This window comes from Pantherophis guttatus, chromosome 1, assembly GCF_059756535.1.
Source record: "Pantherophis guttatus breed Tessera chromosome 1, ASM5975653v1, whole genome shotgun sequence".
NCBI classification, from domain to species: domain Eukaryota; kingdom Metazoa; phylum Chordata; class Lepidosauria; order Squamata; family Colubridae; genus Pantherophis; species Pantherophis guttatus.
This window is the reverse complement of record NC_142063.1, coordinates 299656375-299677355: the sequence shown is the minus strand read 5'-3', so window position 1 is coordinate 299677355 and position 20981 is coordinate 299656375. Positions and strand designations below refer to the sequence as shown.

Below are 20981 nucleotides of genomic sequence, written 5' to 3'. Positions count from 1 at the left end.
GAGGAATTTTGTGCAGAGCCTGAATGCCTCTCAGGTTTAAAAATCTATTTTATCATAAAAGCTAATATTGCTGTTTTAAAATAATATCTTGTTGAAAACAGATGGCACTCTTCAATATCATTTTTCTAGGATGGGAATATGTGTCATCTGGAAGATGTTGCAAATCAGCTACTTTGATTTAGGAATACTTTTGATATTTATTGACTATTCTTTCTTTCAATGTATACTTAGACTGAATCTGGAAAGAATATAAAACTAATCTTTACCAACTTGGAATATCGATTTCAACTTCCGGAATTCTCAATAGTGCTTGTATTGGCCCAGCTGGGGAACAGTGTATTAGATCATATTGTTATTTTTCTTGTAACTTTCTCCACTTGGTGAAAGTTACATTAATCCCTAGTGAAAAATATATATTGTTTTCTGTCTATTTTAAGGATGGAGAGGTGCATGATGGATCTGAATTGATTGGTCCTGCAGAACCTCTGGTGGACTCTCTGACAGACAGCTTATCTACCTGCAGTTCTGAAGGTTGGCTCTCTCTACTTACTTTTTGTAATCCAGTTCCAGTTTTTTTTTAAACTGTAGTTTCTTTTGGGAAAGGCAGTTGAGGAATTTTAAATAGCATGTTTGGGCCACTTGATCTCCATGGTGTGCTGAGATTGAAACAATCCTGATTTAGTACATTATCCAATTGTTTCCTTGGCTTTTGAATGGCATGCTGGACACCTATTGCTCCAAAATAGGATTAAATCTAAATTGGAATTTTAACTATTTTGATATATTGTTTCTTTATTTGTTTCCCCAAGTGACCAGTGGGCAGAAAGAAAGGATCTGTAAGAAGAAAACAATAAAATATGTCAATACTTTTCAGACATGCCTTAACATTTCCCATCTTTCTGTCACATGTAAATTAGATTTGATAACAACTTCTTATGGTCTCTTCATCTTCATCTCCTGTAGATGGCAGCATTATATTTCAGTTCTAATTTTCTTGATTGTGCAAGTGGTAAATTTTTCCTGGTTTGGTTTTCTCTGTTATGCAGAAACCATGATGGAATAACACCTATTGTAGCAATAACTGTTCAGGTAATTTTTAATCTAAATGTTTTGATTGTAAACTATGAAATCCTCTTTATGATTGGCTTTTTGGTGCATTTCTAGATCATCCAATAGCCATTGCTCTTTAGGGGGATTCACCAAATGAGGTTTATCAGGTATAAAATTCACAAATGGGGTAGAACATAATGTAAAATCTGAAAAGAAATAGAGACCGGATGAAAACTAGAACACCAGGAGAAAATACAGGTCAGATATCTGAACATTTATGGACTTGTGGTGCATCTTCAATATAGGCTGTTGGTCAAGTTAGTTGGAAATCCTACATATCTGAAGGGTGAATGGTAGAAAGAAGCTGGTTTAGGCTTTTAGAGTAAAACGGTTTATATTTTTCTAGAGTGCATATACCCAACAAACCGTGTCCCTCCCCCTGTTATTTTTTTTAGAATTTCCTGGCTACAGTGAGCCTTTCCTATTTCAAACCTATGTGTAATTAATGTTGGCTCCATTTTATTTTTGTTTGTACAGCTCGGAAAGATGTCCTTGATGAAGTGACACTTAGCCAGTCAGAATATGGAGGTAAGAAAGAATGGAGTAAATTGAGCGGTGTTGGGTTAATTCATTATTTAATTGGAAAAAAAGAGGTTACCCATAATGCACCGGCCACTTTAAGGTGAACTCCCCTTGCAGCATACAGTTTTGAACATTACCAGATTCCAAGCTAAATGGTGCTTTTTAAGGAACACCAACACAATGGATTGGTGTTCCAATGCAAGCAATGGATTGCATTTGGATCTTAATGGCAATCAAGGCAGCTTCCGCAGTAACAATATCACATAGGGAACACAAGGCAGAACCCATTAACACGCAGGCTAATAATTTCTGAACAGTCTTCAAGGGCAGCCCCGTGTAATGCAAACTGTAGCAATATAGATGAGAGGCATGAATGACCATAAATAATTCATCCTGATTTGTTGTAGTGTCAGAGAGAGAGAGAGTGAGCAAGCTGCTAAAATCTGAGACATTCTGTCTGCAAAACATTGGCCTTTCTGTTAAACTATTGCTCATCTCCTCCAGCTTAAGATCACCACATGCATTTTTGGCAGAAGTAAGACTTGAACTGGAGGGTTACAAGATTTTGACCTCAATCTCAAACTGTGCCACTTCACTGGTTCTTTTAGTCTGAGTTTTGCATAATGCTCAACTGGTTTACACTTTCAGTATAAGAACTTTTGGAATGCTAGTTCTATTCTGCAGCAATAAAATAAGTTGTCCACTGAATATGAATTGGTGTACAAATCAGCATCTTATTCAAATCCTCAGTGACTTTTTGACTATTCTACAAAAGCGCTCTAAATAAATGCAGGAGTAAAGATTATAAATCTCCAACAATGGGGACTATTTTAGTATTATTCATTTGCTTACTGCATTTTATTTACTTGTTAAAAGAAAGATGAGTGACTATTAAATGTCATTATGTACTTTGAGAAAAGTATGTTACTCAATAACCTAGGAGCCAAATCTGTTGGAGAAACACTGAAGAAGAAGAAATATGAGCTATGGGTAGGTTCAGCACTCCGAAATACTATCAAAACAACCTGGACAGCTAATATAGATAGATCAAGTATATTTCTACCAACTGTGCTTTAATTGTTCAGACAGAAATTGTAATAAAATGAATCTATCATTCCTTTATGAGGAAATATTGCACTGAGACTTATCCCAAAGATGCTGTTCAAAAGGCAACTGTACTTTCTTGGTTTGTTTTCCCTTGCATACGTTTCACTTCTCCTCCAAGAAGCTTCTTCAGTTCTGAAGAACTGAAGAAGCTTCTTGGATCGGAAGCAGAATGTTTTCAAGGGGGGAAAACCCCAGAAAAAGTCCAGTTGCCTTTTGAACATCCTCTTTGGGACATCCATGACCTGGATGATTGAGATAGATATTTACACAGATTTATTAGATTAGGTTTAAAAAAAGATTTGGCAGCAAGTGTATGCTCTGTATAATATAAACAATGAAAATGGACAAAGAAGATTGTATTCCTTTCCCATTGAATTGGGACTTGGATTCATCCAATAAATCCAATGTTAGGAGGTTTGGGACAGATAAAAAGAAGCATTTCCTCACATGGACCTATAGAAGTGACACTCCAAGATTTTTTTTTGATAATCACTGACCTAGAATGATTTGGAAGAAAATTAAATAAATTCAGACAGGAAAAATTGTCACTGATTGCAAGACATATTGCCTATATATGGTAGTACCTCTACCTCTATAGCCATACGTTTCTCAAAATTAATTGCTGGGCAGCTTGAGTGATAGTCTCCAGTGGGCTTTTCTTGAACCATAATATGAATTAAATACTCAACTAGATGGATTTTTCATTTAACCTGGCAGAGTACTTGTTTTTTACTCACCAGTGGAATTGGTTATATAATTTAGGTTGAACAAAAATAAGTTATAAATTGTATGATCTTCATCAAAATTCTTCATCATGATTAGAGTTTAGGATATAGTTTACTGGGTGCTTAAAGTACATCACATCTATTATCCTAATCACCATATAAAAGAAAGACCACTATCTTTTTTTAGAGGCACTGATCTGAGGCTAAAATAGTTAATATCTTTCATGAATACTTCTTGTACTCACCTTCTAAATCAAGACTTGCTAGTAGGGCTTCTTTAGAGGGCAAAGGGAGAAGACCATTAATTCCTTCACTTGCCATTCTTTTGTTGCACTACAGGTTTATCCAGTGACAGTGACTTGATTTCCTTGACCATTGATGCAGATTCTCTTGTTGAGTTAGATGATGGAATGGCATCTAACCAGGATTCCCCCAGCACATCACTTGGTCTCAGCTTTGCTGCTGAACCTCCAGTATTGGCATCTGCCATTTCAGATCATGAATGGAGCAAATCTGAAAGTGAGAGGGAGAGCCGGGGTTTATTCACTGGGAGCTTGAAGGCCAAGCTTGGCAGAAGAGATTACTTGGACAAAGCTGGAGAACTGATAAAGCTGGCCTTGAAGAAGGAGGAAGAGGAAGATTATGAAGCTGCATTTGGCTTTTATAGAAAAGGAGTCGATCTGCTTTTAGAAGGAGTTCAAGGTATGACCTCATTTATTTTAACACTTATTTAAATTGATTTAAGCCTTTATCCTCTATGCTGCAAGTTTGAATTGTAGTTAAATAATTGGATATTAAAGGAAAAAGAAAAGCCATCCTAGGTCACTTTACATTTCTTTCTTTCTTTGCTGAAATAGAAAAGCTTATAAAAAAACAGAAATGATACTTTACTTATAGGCTTGCAGGCTAAAAGTCAGCATGCAGAAAAAAAGAGAAAGCAAGCAAGCCATCCAATGCATTAAAAGGAGGTTTCTTAGTTACAAAATTTAGCAGGTTGAAGATCAGGATGCAATAGAACAGGGGTGTCAAACTCACATTGTCACGGTGGTGTCACGTGACGTATCGGGACTTCCCCCCCTTTGCTAAACCAGGTGTGGGTGTGGCCAGTGTGTGACGCATCCGGCCCGTGGGCCACGAGTTTGACAGCCCTGCAATAGAAGGACTTTTCCCTCTGATAAGTTTGGCAGTACCAGCTGATAAGGGAAAAATGTGGTTTCTACTTAGGGTGAAATAATACCCCATTGCTGTTTGCTCTCTGATCTATTCCTCTGAGGCAGGTTTAACAGATGAGGCTTCTGGTAGATTTTTTTGTTTTCAATTCAGTCCAGTGGCTTTTGCTAGGAGCAAGGAACTCCTGACCAACAAGTTTACTTCCATAACTTCAATAGGTAAAATTCTAGCTCTGTTTGATTTTGACATACCTTAAAAACTCTTGTTCGCATATGATTCAGTCGGCGCTTTATTTTCCCCCCACGGTTGCATTTAGATATTACAATGAGAATTTCAAAGCTTTCATTTCCAATTTTATTTAACCACAACTTAGCAATAGTTCGGAGCCTATAGTATTATTTATCTCTTTGGTTTGTAGAAACAAACCACCTTATAAACCATAAGTTGAAGTTACTTTATTTCATATAATGATTATTTCACACAATTAAGAACAAATCTCCAGTATGAATAATCAGAAATAGAAGTAAAGCTTAACGTGAGAAGTACACAACTTCTAGAGGGACGCTACATTGTTCCCAGCATATCAAGCAAGATTTATTATAACACAATATAGAGAATCCTTTCTTGAAGTTCTAATCTGAGCCCACAGGGGGGTGCTCAAGGCAAAGTCTTCTATTTTTCTCTAGGGGATAAGAGAATCCTTTCCACTGAATATGAATTGATAACTGAAAGGTAGTATTTTTGGATGTCCTAAGTTTCTTAACAAACTAATTGTGCCAGAATAGTTTCCATCCTCTGCACCAGGCTTTTACATTAATTAATGAGTGAAACTAGTATACTTTCACAAATAAAATTGGAGACTTATGTACTATCATATATGGATCTATCTATCTATCTATCTATCTATCTATCTATCTATCTATCTATCTATCTATCTACCTACCTACCATCCATCCATCCATCCATCCATCCATCCATCCTATTCTACCCTACCCTATCTTCTGGGCAGCTTAACATACAAAACAATACTATAAACAATAAAACCCAAAAGATAGCATCACACAAAGAAGTAACCAAACTCTCTCCTCCACCAGCAGAAAGAGAGAGGAAGATCTATGCAACTACACTAAGTTATGAACCAGTATAATAAAAGTTATAGAAGATGCTTTAATGCTTTCTTTAAAGGCTGGAAAGATAGACATCATAGAAATATCTGGGGGAATATTATTTCAGAGGACAAATTTACAGCCAGTATTTGTTCATATTCTGGAAGTGTATAATAATGGTATATTGAATTTGTTGATACTACCTAGAGAAATACTATGCTGTACTAATAGTCGTCTTACTTGTTTGCCCTGCATGATTGCAGGGCCTGCTTTTTTAAGACTGTACTCACCTAGTTTTTGCAGTGAAGCTATTAAGCCAAGAAACAGTGATGAGAGGGTTTGTTTATCAGCTGCTTATTGCAGAGCTTGGCATTGATTTAAGCTGAGAGGAAATGGCTGGTCCAAGGTCAACTTGATTTCACAGCTTGCTTCCATGCCTAAGGGGGTACTAGAACTTCAATCTTTCCAGTTCTACTCCAGCACCTAAGCTGTTCTAGTTTTCTATAACATTATGTAGCAATATAATTACAATTAATAATGCTGCCTTAATAATAATAATAATGAGAGCTAACATAATGTTAGTTATGGTGTGTATTTGGATTGGAGATTCACTGGTTGAAGTCCACTGTCAGCTGAGAAATCTCACTAGGTGACTTTGAGTCAGTAACTCTCTTATTTCAGCTTCCCTCCCCAGAGTTGTGTTAAAAACTGGAAGAAAGGCTGAGACTTCAAATGACTTTCTCCATTCTTGTTGCCTTTTGTTGTGAGGAAACTATCTTCTGGTACCTCTGTCCTTGATCTTTCTAAAATCCTTCTCTCCAGTCTCTCCCTTTAACTTCTAACCAGGATACTATTTTACAGCTGAACCTAATTTGGGGATCACAAACATTACCTAGGATTGTGTGCTGATGTCTTGAAAAAGTAATAGGGTTACATTTTCTACTAAAGACACAAATACAAATACAAGCTACTGCCACATGGTGGCATCAAGCCCGTAGAATAAGCATATCCCAAACTTTATCTGATATCTATATCTGAACATAGATAATCCCTCCTCTTCTTCTCCTTGTTTTGTTTTACAATTTGTCATATTTTAACAAGTCATGTTTCACTTTTCTTGGTATAGTCTACACTAGCTAGAAATTGAATCTTGTCTTTGGTGATGGTGGTGTCCCAAGTATGTGTCCTACTAAAGAGGTACAGTTTTTCTTCTTCATAGACATTTATCTTGGACTGATTCTTGGACATATGTGTATTGAACTTGCTTTCAGATATAGAAACATTTGTTTTTTTAATAAAATAAAAAACTGCTCTCCAGTGCCAGCCTGCTTTGGGATACTTGAATTGTAGTTGCTTCCAGAGTATAGTATTTTATATAATCCTTTGTGTCTTCCTGAAGATAACATTAGTTAACAGTGTCCTTTTCTAAAACAACATTTTTGATATTCTTTAATTCCCATTCAGGATGGTGGAAGTGGTTTTCAAACGTTTTATTTTCAGAGGATCTTCCTTGTAGTAATTTATATACCAAGAAGCTCTGATCCATTAAGGAAGATTTCTCCAAGCTGACACCCTTCAGATACGTTAAGCTTATAGGTCCCAAATTCCTGATCAGCTTTGCCAATAATTTAATAGTGCCTTCACCAAGCCTATATGCGCTCCATCCTCTGCTGATTAACAGTTCTCTGTGCCTTCGTGTGACAGAAGTAAGTTGGTAGCAGTGAGCAAGATGTTGTTCAAGGAAGCTCTTGCCAGACCATTGTAGGACTTTTTGTTCCTTAAGGCAAAAAGTTAAAATGTATTTGAAATGGGAAGAACAGTTTGGACCAGTTTTCTGGCCACAGTCACTGTATCTGTTGACAGGTCCTTAAAGAAGCCACTTCTTTTCTTAGGTCCACATGTTAGCTGTCTAATTATCTAATATAAGCTGTGTAATGTTTTCCTTTTACTCTTCAGAAAACTAGGGACAATCCCTTTGAAACATTTTCCCCAAGTCCTACCTTCTATGGCCTGAAATATCTTTTATACACTGGTTGGCCAGTCTGCAGCTCTCCCTCTTGTCTCCTGCAGTCATTCCCACATACCATTACATCAATCCCAGGAAACTAAGTATTTGAGTTAAGGAGATATTAACTCAAGGGGATGTTTCTGGGCCTTTCATTCTCTCACCTCCTGAACAGGAAAGGTTATTAGTAGCTTTCTTGTAAGGAATGCATTGGATATTTGTGGCAGCCAAATACAAACAAAAGTGCCTTTACTACTCCAAATTCAGGGGATAAATATGTCCTCACTACCCCTTTCTTTAAAGACTACATTTTATAGAGTTTCTGGTAAAAAATGTCAGATTTATTTGGGAGTGTTATGAGTAAAATCAGTCTCTGATTGAAATTAAGAGAGATTTTGAAGTCCAAATATATTTTGTAATAAAATTTTATTAGGAAAAAAGAAAAAAAAACAAGAATGGATAAAGGTAATACTTTCATGAAGGAGAATAATTGGATGAAGCAAAACAATGCACATCTGTGGCAAAAGTAAATGTGCTGCATGCACATTTATTAAAGGAGCCAGCTGTGATCAGAATATCCTCATCACATAACACTGCCCATTGATAGACTCCTGTGTTTTTATTTTACTCTCTTTACATAAAACATTTTTTCAACAAAAAATTGCCCCTAGTCCAATAAGAGAAACAGAAAAGTAAAGAAATATGGTATTTCCTTAGTTGTAACCTTTCAACAAGGACTGTGCTCTACCAGGAAATGTTGGTCATGAAGTTAGCTAACTGAATATTGCCAGAACTGGCTCTCAGGACTCAAGAAATTTACTCTGAGTTATTTGAAAACCATAGCTGTGTTTTGTAGATGTTGCTTACTCTCCCTTGTCACTTTTTCACTTAGAAGCATTTCCAAGAAAAGTGATCGGCCTGTCACTATAGGGTGAAATGCATCATATATTAAGCTTTGGTTGAGAACTGAGAAGCTGCTTTCTGAGTCCTAACCACTTCACCCAAATTCTTTTCATTAGGGATACTCTAGAAAAAAGGAGGCTTTATATATCAGTAAAATAAGTTAGAAGTAGGATTAGTCTGATTAATTTGTTTGTTTTGTCATGACAATAATTGTTCCTTTAATATATTAAATGTGTCCTAATTTTAAATCATAGGATATGTGTGTGTATGTGTGTGTTTGTGTGTCTGAAGAGAAGGACTAGGAATGACAGGATAGCAGTTTTCCAATATTTGGGGGGCTTCACAGAGAGGAGAGTGTCAACTTATTTTCCAAAGCATCTGAAGGTAACACAAGAAGTCACCGATGGAAACTTAATAAAGAGAGAGAGAAAAAAAGAAAGCTGTCTAGAATAGCCTCACAGTGAGATAGGCAGCAAATAAATTTAACAAATAAATAAGAGAACTCCAACCTAGAACTAAGGAGAAATTTCCTGTCAGTGAGATTAATCAATCAATCAATCAATCTCAATCAATCAATCAATCAATCAATCAATCAATCAATCAGTAGAATGGCTTGCCTCCAGAAGTTGTAAGTATTCCATCACTGGAGGTTTTTAAGAAGAGATTGGACAGCCATTTATCTGGAATAGAATAGGGCTTCCTACCTGAGCAGGGTAGGTCCCTTCCAAATCTGTTATTCTGTATTCTGTATTTTAGTAGAAAGTTACACATGCTGCAGTGTTAAATGCATAAAAATAAATTTCAAGCTAAGTTTATTTTGTCTTCTTCCACGAGCATGTAGATGTCTTTGGAATGCTCCCAAGGTTGCCAGAAATGCTTCAACCTTCACAAGATTGATATTAATAAAATTTACAAATAAATACACTTAGAGAGGGGAACTGTCCTGGAAGATTCATGAGGTTATCCTGAAGGAAGCAAAGAAAAAAAAAATCTAATTAAAATACATGGATGGATGGATGGATGGATGGATGCAAAAATTTTGTAAATACCTATATCAATAGAAGCTAATGATTATTTTCAAAATATCTTTTGCTGCTTAAAATTTCAATATTAAAACACCCTTTCCTTTATAAACCAGAATGTTAAGATCTACCAAAGAATTATTCTCTGCATCCTCCCATTGGGAGTAGTACAGTATATGGAGATACAGCAGGATTTCTTGGCTGTAGCACCCCAATTATGAAATGCTCTCCCTGCTCAGAAATCAAAGTGTTGATTTGGAAAGGCCTAGCTATTCATCTGGACTTTTGATTTTTGCCGACAGCAAGGTTAAGGTTTAATCAAGGACACGCAGTAATCCTTCAGGCTAATGAAAGAACCTAGTTTTGTTGTTCCCAGAATCTATGCTGCTTCCATTAGCCTACTTCTGGACCTCTTTTTTTGATTCTGTAATAGGAGTCGGAGAGCCTATGTGCTACATGTACGTGCTGCATGTATCTTTCCTGGCTCCACTCAGATTTGGCAGCAAGATGACAAAATTTTCAGCAGTGTTGTGTTTTGGGGTTTGTTTTTTGTTTTCAGAACCAAGTGGAGAGTAATTATGTGAACTGTATTTAAATAATTTAATTTTAATTAAGCTTAAATTCAATATTTCACCAGGAGTACAGTCCCTAGCACGGTATTAAAAAGGAAATATGACGTCTCCTCCCCCCAAACTCCCCCTCCTCATCTAGCAGGTAGATGAAATTCTGGTGTACAGTATGCAAAGATATTAGCTAAAATATTTTTTAGTATCAAATCTGATTCAGGCCTCTGTGTTTCTACAGAATGGTTTTCTAGCTGCCTGCATGCCTCCTTCAAACTGATGCCCTGAATCAGCCGTCACCAACTTGATGCCTTCTATGTATTTGGATGTCACCTGCCCCTTAATGTCTTGCCCACCCTATGAATCCTGGGGATTAAAATCTCAGCACATCCAGAAGGCATCAGAGTAGGGAAGATCGCTATAAAACCTCATGGATTCTGGCTGAAATTTGCTACACCAGTTGTAGAGAAGGACATGATCTAGACCATCTGTAAAACTGATGCTGGAGTTTATTAATATGAAGAGCAGCCTAAGGTTGGTACAACCCTCCAGGCCCATTTATTGCCTTCTGATTTAGCGAATACCCTTTTTGTTAATTGATTCTTTCTAGTAAGTCCTCAAATGAACTGTGCATCACATCAATCCCTTCCCCACTTTTATTGATGGGTTGGAAAGGAGGCCAGAAGCAGATTTTGAAAATTCTTTCCAATGAAAGAATTTTCACTGTTGGTATTTTTTTACTATTACTTTCTGTATGGATGTTGTTGGTTGTTTTTTTTTTTTAATCAATTGCCTTGTGTGTCATCATGCAAAACTGGAAGGCAAACGTTTTTATTAAGGACCAGAAGACCCTTGCTTCTCACAGAGCATTCTGGACAGTGGTGGGTTGCTACTGGTTCACCCCGGATCGGGTGAACCTGTAGCGGCGGGGGCGGGGGGAGCGTCCGCTCACCTACTTGGACGTTTCTGCATGTGCCCCCACGAGCAAACCAGTGGTGACGGGATTTGAATCCCATTACTGATTCTGGAGTATACCCACTCTCTACAGATTACAGTTATGGCTTATGAAGCACACGCATGATTTTCTTGCAGTAGGTTTCCTTTTATTTCTTATATAGAAGTGCTTTGCATCAAGTTATACCTAGATTGAAATGATAGTTATTTAAAGTGGCGGTTTGAAAAGGAGGAAAAACTACAGGCTTTGCAATATCTTCCAGGAAATGTGTAATGCAAATATTTTTCCTGCAGTCCCTGTATTGAATGCGCATTCCCTGTTCAAGCTGATTTCCCAGGATCAGGCGTCTGCTGGGTTCCTCTTTGTTGTCTAACAAGTTCCTCTTATGCTACTCTGTTTCTTGGCCATTTTTTCTGTGCTGGGCTGAAAGCGCTTCTTCCAGAACAGAATGCACAGGGGACTGGAATCCTTTTCACTCTTCTCACTTGTTCTCTGCCGCTGTGATTGGGGCCTGGCTGAGCAACCTTGGAACATGGATTTGAAAATAACCTCCTCCTGTTTACTCCAGAACTTACTCTGGAAGAAGAAGAGGTTTGACACATTTTTATTTCCTTATCAAAATAGAGAAGCTATTTCTGAGGAGGGCTTTCCCCCCTCTCACCCAGTTGATTAAAATCCCAGGGACTGAAATTCAACAATAACTGCAGGTAGCCTTTACAAAGTTATCTCGTGCCAGTTTAACTGTGTTTGTTAAATAACAGTCCAAATAAGAATGCCTTATTGTTTCAGAAAGCTAATTTTACTTGTATCTTGAGAGATGCTAAATGAAAGGAAGAAGCCCCTGTGACATACATTTTGTGATCTGGTTTACAGTTCACTGAAACACTGAAATCACTTTCAACCAAACATGGAAGCACATTAGGTTCTTGTGGAATACATGGAGACCCAATGAATTTCAAGTAGCAGCAAAACATTACTGTCACAATGAACATTTGCTCTTTTACACACACACACACACGGGGAGAGAGAGAGAGAGAGAGAGAGAGGGAGGGGGGGAGGGGGAGGGGGAGGAGAAGAGGGAGAGATATCCCTGCTTACCTAAATCCTTAAACTGCCAAGCACTAATTAGGGCAGGGGTTCTTAACCTTTTTGCCATTACTCCTCTTGTAAGTAAACACTTCCCCTAAAAATCCCACACCAAAATGAACAATGAAAACAATACAAAGAAATTTCGGGAAAGGTGGATTGCAGGAACTGGGTATGTCTAGTCTTCCAAATAGAAGGACCCAGGGCGACATGATAGCAGTCTTTCAATATTTGAGAGGCTGTCACAAAGTACAGAGGGTTGACTTATTCTCAAAAGCACCTGAGGGCAGGATAAAAAGTAACAGATGGAAGCTTATCAAGGAAAGATCCAGCCTACAACTAAGGAAAAATTTCCTGACAGCTAGAATAATTCATCAAAATGGCTTGCCCTCAGAAGTTGTAGGTGCTCCAATCCTGGAGATTTTAAAGAAGAGATTGGACAACAATTTGTCTGGAACCGTATAGAGCCATGATGGCGAACCTATGGCATGTGTGCCACAGGTGGCACGCGGAGCCATATCTGTGGGCACACGAGTGTTGCCCTAGTTCACCTCCAGATGCATGCGCGCACCAGCCAGCTGATTTTTGGGCCTTTTGTGCCCACCGGAAGTCAGGAAACGGGCCATTTCCGGCCTCCAGAGGGCCTCCGGAGGGGTGGGGAAGGCCGTTTTTGCCCTTCCCAGGCTCCTAGAAAATCTCTGGAACCTAGAGAGAGTGAAAAATGGGCCTACCGGTCCCACCATGCCATTGCGTGCCAAAAGAAGGGGGAGCGCAGGGGGGTTGCGTGCGCATGCGTGGGGGGCGGGGCGCATTGAATTATGGGCGTGGGCACGCGGGCACGTTACCCCCCCTGTGCTCCCCCCCGCTTTTGGCACGCGATGGCAAAAAGGTTAGCCATCACTGGTATAGAGTGTCCTGATTGTGCAGGGGGTTGAACTAGAAGACCTCCAAGGCTCCTTCCAACTCTTGTTCTGTATTCTGTATAACAGTGTAACTCAGAGGTTCTTCCTGGGTCTCTATTTGCACCTCCCCAAGGAAGGAGAAACCCTGAGTTAGAGTGACAGAAGCCATCAAGTCTGGATTCAGGATAACTCAAAGAGTGGGCAGGCTTCAAGACTCTTGAAACAGTCTCTACAGGAGAATGTCAAAGAAGTCAAAGCTACCATTGGTTTTTACTTGACCTCTGAGCCCAGTTCAACATGCTGGTTATCTTCTATAAAGTTGTATATAGCATGGTTGTTGTTCAGTTGCTAATTCGTGTCTGACCCTTCGCAAGCCCTTGGACCATAATAGCACGCCAGTCTCCCTTGCTCTCCATTTTTCTCTTGGACTTTGCCCAAATTCATGTTCATTGCATTGATGACACTATCTAACCATCTCATTCTCTGCCGTCCCCTTCTCCTTCAATCTTTCCCAATGTCAGGGTATTTTTCAAGGAGTCCTCTCTTCTCAATAGGTGGCTAGTATTTGAGCTTCAGCTTCAGTATCTGTCCTTCTAAAAAAACAATAATGATTGATTTTCTTTAGGATTGACTCATTTGATCTTCTTGCAGTCCAAGAGACTCACAAGAGTCTTCTTCAGCACCAGAATTCAAAAGCATCAATACTTTGGCCCTCAGACTTCCTTATGGTCCAACTCTCAGAGCCATACATTACTACTGGAAAAACTATACAGAGCTTTGTTGGCAAGATCATGTCTCTGCTTTTTAATATGCTGTCTAGATTTGCCATTGTATATGGCAGGATGCCAGGTTGTATCAAGGATTAATTTGCTAAATATAATTCTGCCCCTCCAGTCCTACCAAACAGAAAAGGCCTGCTCAAAGTCCCACCCCCATAGCAAGGATGTGGACCAGAAGAAAGGCCTTCTCAAAGGTCCAGGCCCGGACCATGGAGGATCAAAGCAAACACACAGAAAACAGAGCAGCTCCGTAACCCAGACTTTAATCTCCAACCATAGGCTGGAGCCTTGGTACAAGTTGAGTATAACACATAGCTCCATGCAAAGTCAGCACTGGGAGCTCTCGCCTCCCAGTGCACTTTATAGTCCAGGGCCACGCCCTTTGGCCAGCCTGAAACACCTGCCGGTTGCCCAGCATCCAGCTGCCTGTGGCTGACATCTGGTCACAGCGGCATGGCTGGCGACATGCTTCTGGTTCCTGGGAACCCTGGCTGGAGGCATGTGCAAGCTGCAGGGGTGATCAGCTGGCGAGTGGCTGTGTCGCGCTGCCACCTCCCTGCTCCTCATACCACCCATGTGTCTCATTGCCAGTGTCGCTTGCGAAGCCCCGGCCAGGAGAGTGGCCCACTGACAAGTGGCTGGTTGGCGCTGGCCTGATGTGTCCTGCCGCCGCAGCCTCGCCCGTCATTGAGATCGCCGTCCCCGATGTGTGCTGCTCCGTGCCCTCCCCACCTCCACCACTCCTAGGTATGGTGAGCCTTGTATTGGGACTCGACAGGCGGCTTTCCCCTACCAGGACCGCACCTAGAAGATAGGAGATAGATGGGTTAAGCACAGCACCCTGACATGCATTCCCACCACCCGGTTTGCCAGGATAGTGCTTGTGGAACCTGTTAAGCAGGCGCTGGGCCTGCACATCCTACTCCGCCACCCATGAGGCGTCAGTGGCAGGTTACCCCTTCCACCATATCAGGTACTGCAGTTTTCCCCTATGGAGGCGTGAGTCTAAGACTCTTTCTATTTCGTATCTCTCCTCCCCTACAGGCCCTGGTGGCTGGAGAAGGGGCCTGACGTTGGCCTCTTCTACAGATTTCAAGAGGCTGCTGTGGAACACGGGGTGTACCTTCCCCAGCAAGGGTGGAAGTTTCAGTTCCACGGTTACAGGATTGATACCCGCACAATTGGGAAAGGCCCTAGGTACTTTGGGCCTAGTTTCTTGCACGGTACTTTTAATCTGAGATATTTAGTGGAGCGGTACACCTGGTTCCCCACCCAAAACGGCTTGTGGGACACCTGTTTTTTGTTGGCCTGGGCCTTATGGGTTTCAGCCACCTTCCGCAGTGCTGTGGCGGTGGCGGGACATGTCACGCTGGCGCCAACCAGCTGCTCGTCAATGGACTGCTCTCCTGGCCAGGTTGTTGAGATCGCCGTCCCTGGTGTGTGCTGCTCTGTGCCCTCCCCACCTCCACCACTTCCAGTTATGGCGAGCCCCAGATGGGGACTCGACAGGCCTCTTCAGTAGGGGCCTCTACCTAACGGGGATATACTTTGCTGTTATTCTCTTGACATTTCAAAAAGCACAAAGACGTTTATTTCAGTAATATTTGGCCATTTGTGAAGAATTATGGGTGCTTGTCTAATATTTGTTTCTGTTTTTAGTTTATAATGTTATATTATGATGTTATTATAGATAAATCATATTATCATAAATTATATTATAATCTTGTCCATGGCCCAAAGTCTTTTAGATTGGAGTGGTATTAAGGTAAAGTAAAAACAAAACAAAAAACAAAAAAAAAGTTAAATATTTTGTGTCATCTGCTTAGAGAAACAACAACCCCCAACACTTTATTATGTCATTGACACTTATTGATGAGCAAATTAACCTTGGTCCCTCCTGAATTAATGAACTTCTGCACTGAGGATTCCTGGTCCCACTTGCCATTGTTGAGCCCTGAAGCTTCTGCTGTGAAATTAACAAGCAGAGACCTTCACTGATAAAACAAACAGTTTTTCCGATTTTCCATTGGCTTTGAAGCCTACTGAGGAAAGTCGTTTGACACATACACACCAAAAAAAAAAAAAAATCTCATTTAGGTTTCAATTGTCTTGTCACTTTTTTGCTGGCTGTATAATAATTTTAAAAATTAATATCTCTTAGTTCCATTGGTAGAATGAAGGTGCAAAGCATTAAATTGACAGTGGTTGTAAAATAGATATTAACAATTCTAAATAAGTGAGCATTTCGTATTTAGGTTTACACATCTCTTAAATTTTTTAAGCTACTCCATAAATAATATATTATGGACCAAGTATATGAATGTGACAAGAATGCATTGTTGACATATACTGTCTGACAACTTAAAGCTATATTGCCAGATAAAATGTCATCATAATGGATATTCATTAGCTTCTCTAAAAGCGGAACTACTCTAAACTTGTTGAGCTTCATACATGATGAGCATGTCCATGTGTTAGATTATTATTTTTCTGAGTTGTATGAGTATCACACTATATCAGGGTGGGCGATCTGCACCTGCAAGAACCCCACTTAACCCCATCTTGCAACCTTCAAAGTATTCTCAATTTGGGTGGCTGAATTTTAGAAAGCAAAAATGCTCATGTTTGGTGGTACAGTTTTTTCCTATGTTTTGCTAAAATAAAATGCAAATAGATGAATTAATTCCTTGTTTGCTCCATAAATTTAGCCTTTCATCAGCTGGGCTACACATTTTAATCCCTCACCCAGTGAGACCAATGCACTCCTGCCTTCGCTGCTGATAGCACTTCCGGCCTGATTTTAATAAGCATGACCTCAGCAGCAGAAAGTTTGCTTGCTCCACTTTACAAATTCAGTTACATAGTACCATCAATTTGGGGTTTAATGACATAATTTTTATTCTATATTTTAATTTAGCTACTCTAAATAGGCAAACTAATTTTACACATTGCTATTTTCAATAGTGCTTATTGTATGCTGAGTTCAATTTGATTAAAAAGCAGTGTATCTTTATAAACAAACAATGGGAATTTAAGACATGATGCTATGTCTTAATTTAATTCTACTCTTCTTTTTCATTGGTGGACAGTACAGATAATATTTTTATTAATGATATTATTTTGCTACTATTCGTAATTTATTTAATGATAAATAAGGTTTAATCCCTAGTAAAAGTCAGCAGAACAAATCTAGACAAGCTTTATCCTTGCATGGTCTCCTCACCTTCTTCAACACAGCAGCCAGCCAAACAAATCCATAACCTTTATTTTACATTTCAGATTAACTGCCGCTTGCTGTGCTGTCTGACCTTGGAGGAACAATATAACTCTTAACTTGGATAAATGGAAAGAAGCCAACTTCATTTAAGAGTTTATGACTTTGTTTTATTTTGATTAACCATAATTACAATCAAACATAGTTTACAGTTTGGACAACTAGCTAAACTAGAGATAATTTAAAAAAACAGCAAACTTCATTAATCCCTTCTGAGCCACATGAGAAGTATATTCACAAAGTAAAAGAAGACAGAGGTTCAAAATTGATATGAATTCAATTTTTTTGTTTTTCATGACACAGACTGGTATTTGCTAACTTCAGGCGTGATGATGGCTACCCATTTAGACAGTTTTAAAGGAGAATTGGAACAGATTCATGGAGGGTCAGATTAACAGTGGCTACTAGGCTTAATGACTGATTTTAGAATCCTAGGCAGAAAGCCTGGAAAACCAGCTGCTGGGGAAAAAAAACATGGAAGAGGTTTATAACTTTTCTGTATCTCTTGGTAAGTTTCTCAGATACCCCTGGTTGGGTCCATTCTGGACTAGACATGACTTTGGCTTAATTCACAAGGCCCTTCTTATATTTTTGGAAATGGAAATTAGTCCCAGATGTTCAGAATACTTTTGTCATCAACATTGCATATATTCACCAATATTCACTGAGAAGATTGTGGGGCCTTTTCATACTTGAAGCTGGCTCAGGTGCCAGGCTAGGAGCCTATATTTATCCTTTCCACGATGCGAGAACCCAAGTGTTATGCTAGCATAGCTGCAGCAAATATAAATCCACTTAGCTGCTGATGCAAATAAAATAAAATTCTCCTTTTTTTTTTAAACGTACAGGATGATTTGTAATAGAAGCAGCAAATACCTAAAAATGGCTAGAAGCCTATATGTGTTGCTTGGTAGCAGTATAGTTATTTTTCATCTTTTCTTTTTTAATATTCTGTTTGCAGGAATGGTGAACAGAGCATCTAAAATAACCACTTTCACATTGCAACAAACACATCATCATTTGCTTAAAAAGAGTTATAATTACAGTTGACGAAGCATGGACACCATAAAAATGCATTAGTTTAGCTTGACACATTAATTACCTGTTTTTGCAGATGTTTTTATATATTGTTGTGCGAACAGATTACAAAATAATTACAGGAAAGTCATATGGAAAACAAGCTAAGGGGGTGGTTTCTCGCCTAAATATTTTCATTCATGTGAATTTGTGCGAGGCACAGCTGCAGTATAGCAAATGGGCAGAGAGAGAGAGAGAGAGGGAGAGAGAGAAACGGAGGAATCTCGAAGGGTTTTTATTTGAAGGTCTCTGTCATCAGCATTATCACACTTTTTATATCTTTCTTCAGAGGACGATCTTTTTAAAAAAAAATAAACCAACATTGCCTTATTTATAAAAGTCTGATTCAGGTAAAAAAAAACCCTCTGATCTTCATCAAATGAAACACAAATATCTGCTGGTATCAAGAAAGACATCTAAATAGGAAATGAATATTTTGTTTGAAGAAAGATGACCTTGCTTGATTGTGCTATAAAGACTAATTAAAAGCTTTAATATACCTAACACATATTGCTGAGCACATTGTAAGCCGCCCTGAGTCTCCGGAGAAGGGCGTCATATAAATCAAATTAAAAAAAAAAAAAAAACACATATTCCTAATGTGTTTTTTTAATGTTTTAAAAAAATCTCAAAGCATAAAAATCTCAAGGATTATTCAGAAGTAACGTGACTTCAAATTCTGTTGAAAATCTCAGGACACATGAAGGCAATAGGAACTTGAATATTTGAAAATCATTAGTTTTGGCTTTTAATGTTTTTAGCAATATAATTAGAGGTTGGTTTTTTTTTTTTGCAGGGATGTTGTTATTATTACAGGGCCAAAAATTGTTATAAAGAATTGGTATTATAGTTCTTTCATTTAAGGAGAAACAAGAAATAACTGAAAATAGCACATTAAAATTATTTACATTGTGAGATATTAACTGATTAATTATGTATAACATTCAACACATGTAAGAGATGTGTTGAAATTAAAAAATTAAAATCTAAAATTTGGCAACACTTCTAAGTCCAGTGAGTCAGTATCTGAGAAAAGTAGAAAGGAGGAACAAAAAAGGATAGAATTCACTAATTGAATTTGGTGCTATCATAACCTACTAAACATTATATAGCTAATCCCTAGATTTTGGAATGTCTTTTTGTTTCTGGGTATATGAGTGCCTATTTTTAAGCTTTTAAGTTTAAAAAAGTGCCCTAGGAATCCGAGGGTTTAAGCCACCCGTTAGAACATCATAAAATCCTAAAAAAATGAAAACATACTTTTTATTGGTTATATCTAGTGTGAAGATGCTTCTCCCCTCTCCCTACCCCTCTATGCTAGACGGCTAAATTTTGTGAAAATTTGTTTTTATATAGGAGTGTGAGTTTGAAGATTGATTGGTTTTATATATTACAGGCAAGATTTTACGGAAACACTGGCAAACATTTCTCATTTATCTCATGGGGATGTATTTGTACTAACATTGGAATGGAGAGGAAAATAAATTGCAATAGCTCAAGGCAAGAGCCCACTCTACTTTTGGAAGAGTCTGAAGATTTGGCTTTGTTGACTTTCATGGGGATCTCAGAGGAACACGGAACCTTGGGATTGGTTAATACTTGGAGAACCCTCCCCCTCCCCTTTTAACTTGGATTATTCTATCCTTGTTTTAATGGCCTCCTTTTATTGAAATACAGGTTGTCCTCGATTTATGACCACAATTGAGCCCAACATTTTTGTTGCTAAGTGACACATTTGTTAAGTGAATTTTGCTCCATTTTACGACCTTTCTTGCCACACTTGTGAAGTGAATCCCTGCAGTTGTTAAATTAGTACCACGGTTGTTCAGTGAATCTGGTTTTTCCATTGACTTTGCTGGTCAGAAGATCGCAAAATGTGATCACATGTCCCCGGGACTCTATAACAGTCATAAATGTGAGTCAGTTCGCAAGTGTCTGAATTTTGATCATGTGATCCTGGGGATGCTGCAAGAGTCATAAGTGTGAAAAACAGTCAAAAGTCCCTTTTTTCAGTGCTGTTGTAACTATGAACGGTCACTAAATGAACTATTGTAAATCGAAGACTACCTGTATCAGATTTTAATATGTTTTTTTTCCTATAAAATTTAGAGGCATATATCAAATTCACATCTCTGTGAGATGTGAGCGATTTTACAGATCTGAGTGAGATGAGCGGGTTCTAAATTTGATTGTTGTTGTTAGTTGTGAAGTTATGTCCGACCCATTGCGGTCCCGTGGACAACGTTCCTCCAGGCCTTCCTGTCCTCTACCATCCTGCAATTCCCTCTACATGGGCCTGCCCCTGAGATACACCCGGAGACTCCAGCTGATCCAGAATGCAGCTGCACGGGTTGTTACGGGAGCCCCTTGTTACTCCCATATAACATCCCTCCTGCGTGAGCTGCACTGGTTACCAGTGGTTCTCCGGATCCGCTTCAAAGTGCTGGTTCTCACCTATAAGGCCCTACATGACTTAGGTCCGGGATATTTGCAGGACCTTCTCCTGCCTGCCTCTCACGGTCCTGTTCGCTCATATAGGGCCGTTCTCCTTAGGGTTCCGACAGCGAGCCAATGTCGTCTAGCGGTGCCCAGGGATAGGGCGTTCTCTGTGGGTGCTCCCACCCTCTGGAATGAGTTACCTACTGAGCTCCGGACGGCTCCTGATCTCCGCTCCT

General features: G+C 39.1%; 1 protein-coding gene across 4 annotated transcripts in view; it reads left to right on the top strand.

Moving 5' to 3' along the window:
• Positions 1-20981, top strand: part of RPS6KC1 (ribosomal protein S6 kinase C1) — a 98246-nt gene that overhangs the window by 22143 nt on the left and 55122 nt on the right. For all 4 annotated transcript variants that reach the window (XM_060692492.2, XM_034427798.3, XM_034427800.2 and 1 more), the window contains 3 exons: positions 438-531; positions 1588-1638; positions 3804-4166. In XM_060692492.2, the coding sequence (XP_060548475.1) occupies positions 438-531; positions 1588-1638; positions 3804-4166 (508 nt within the window). The remainder of the gene's footprint in view (positions 1-437; positions 532-1587; positions 1639-3803; positions 4167-20981) is intronic.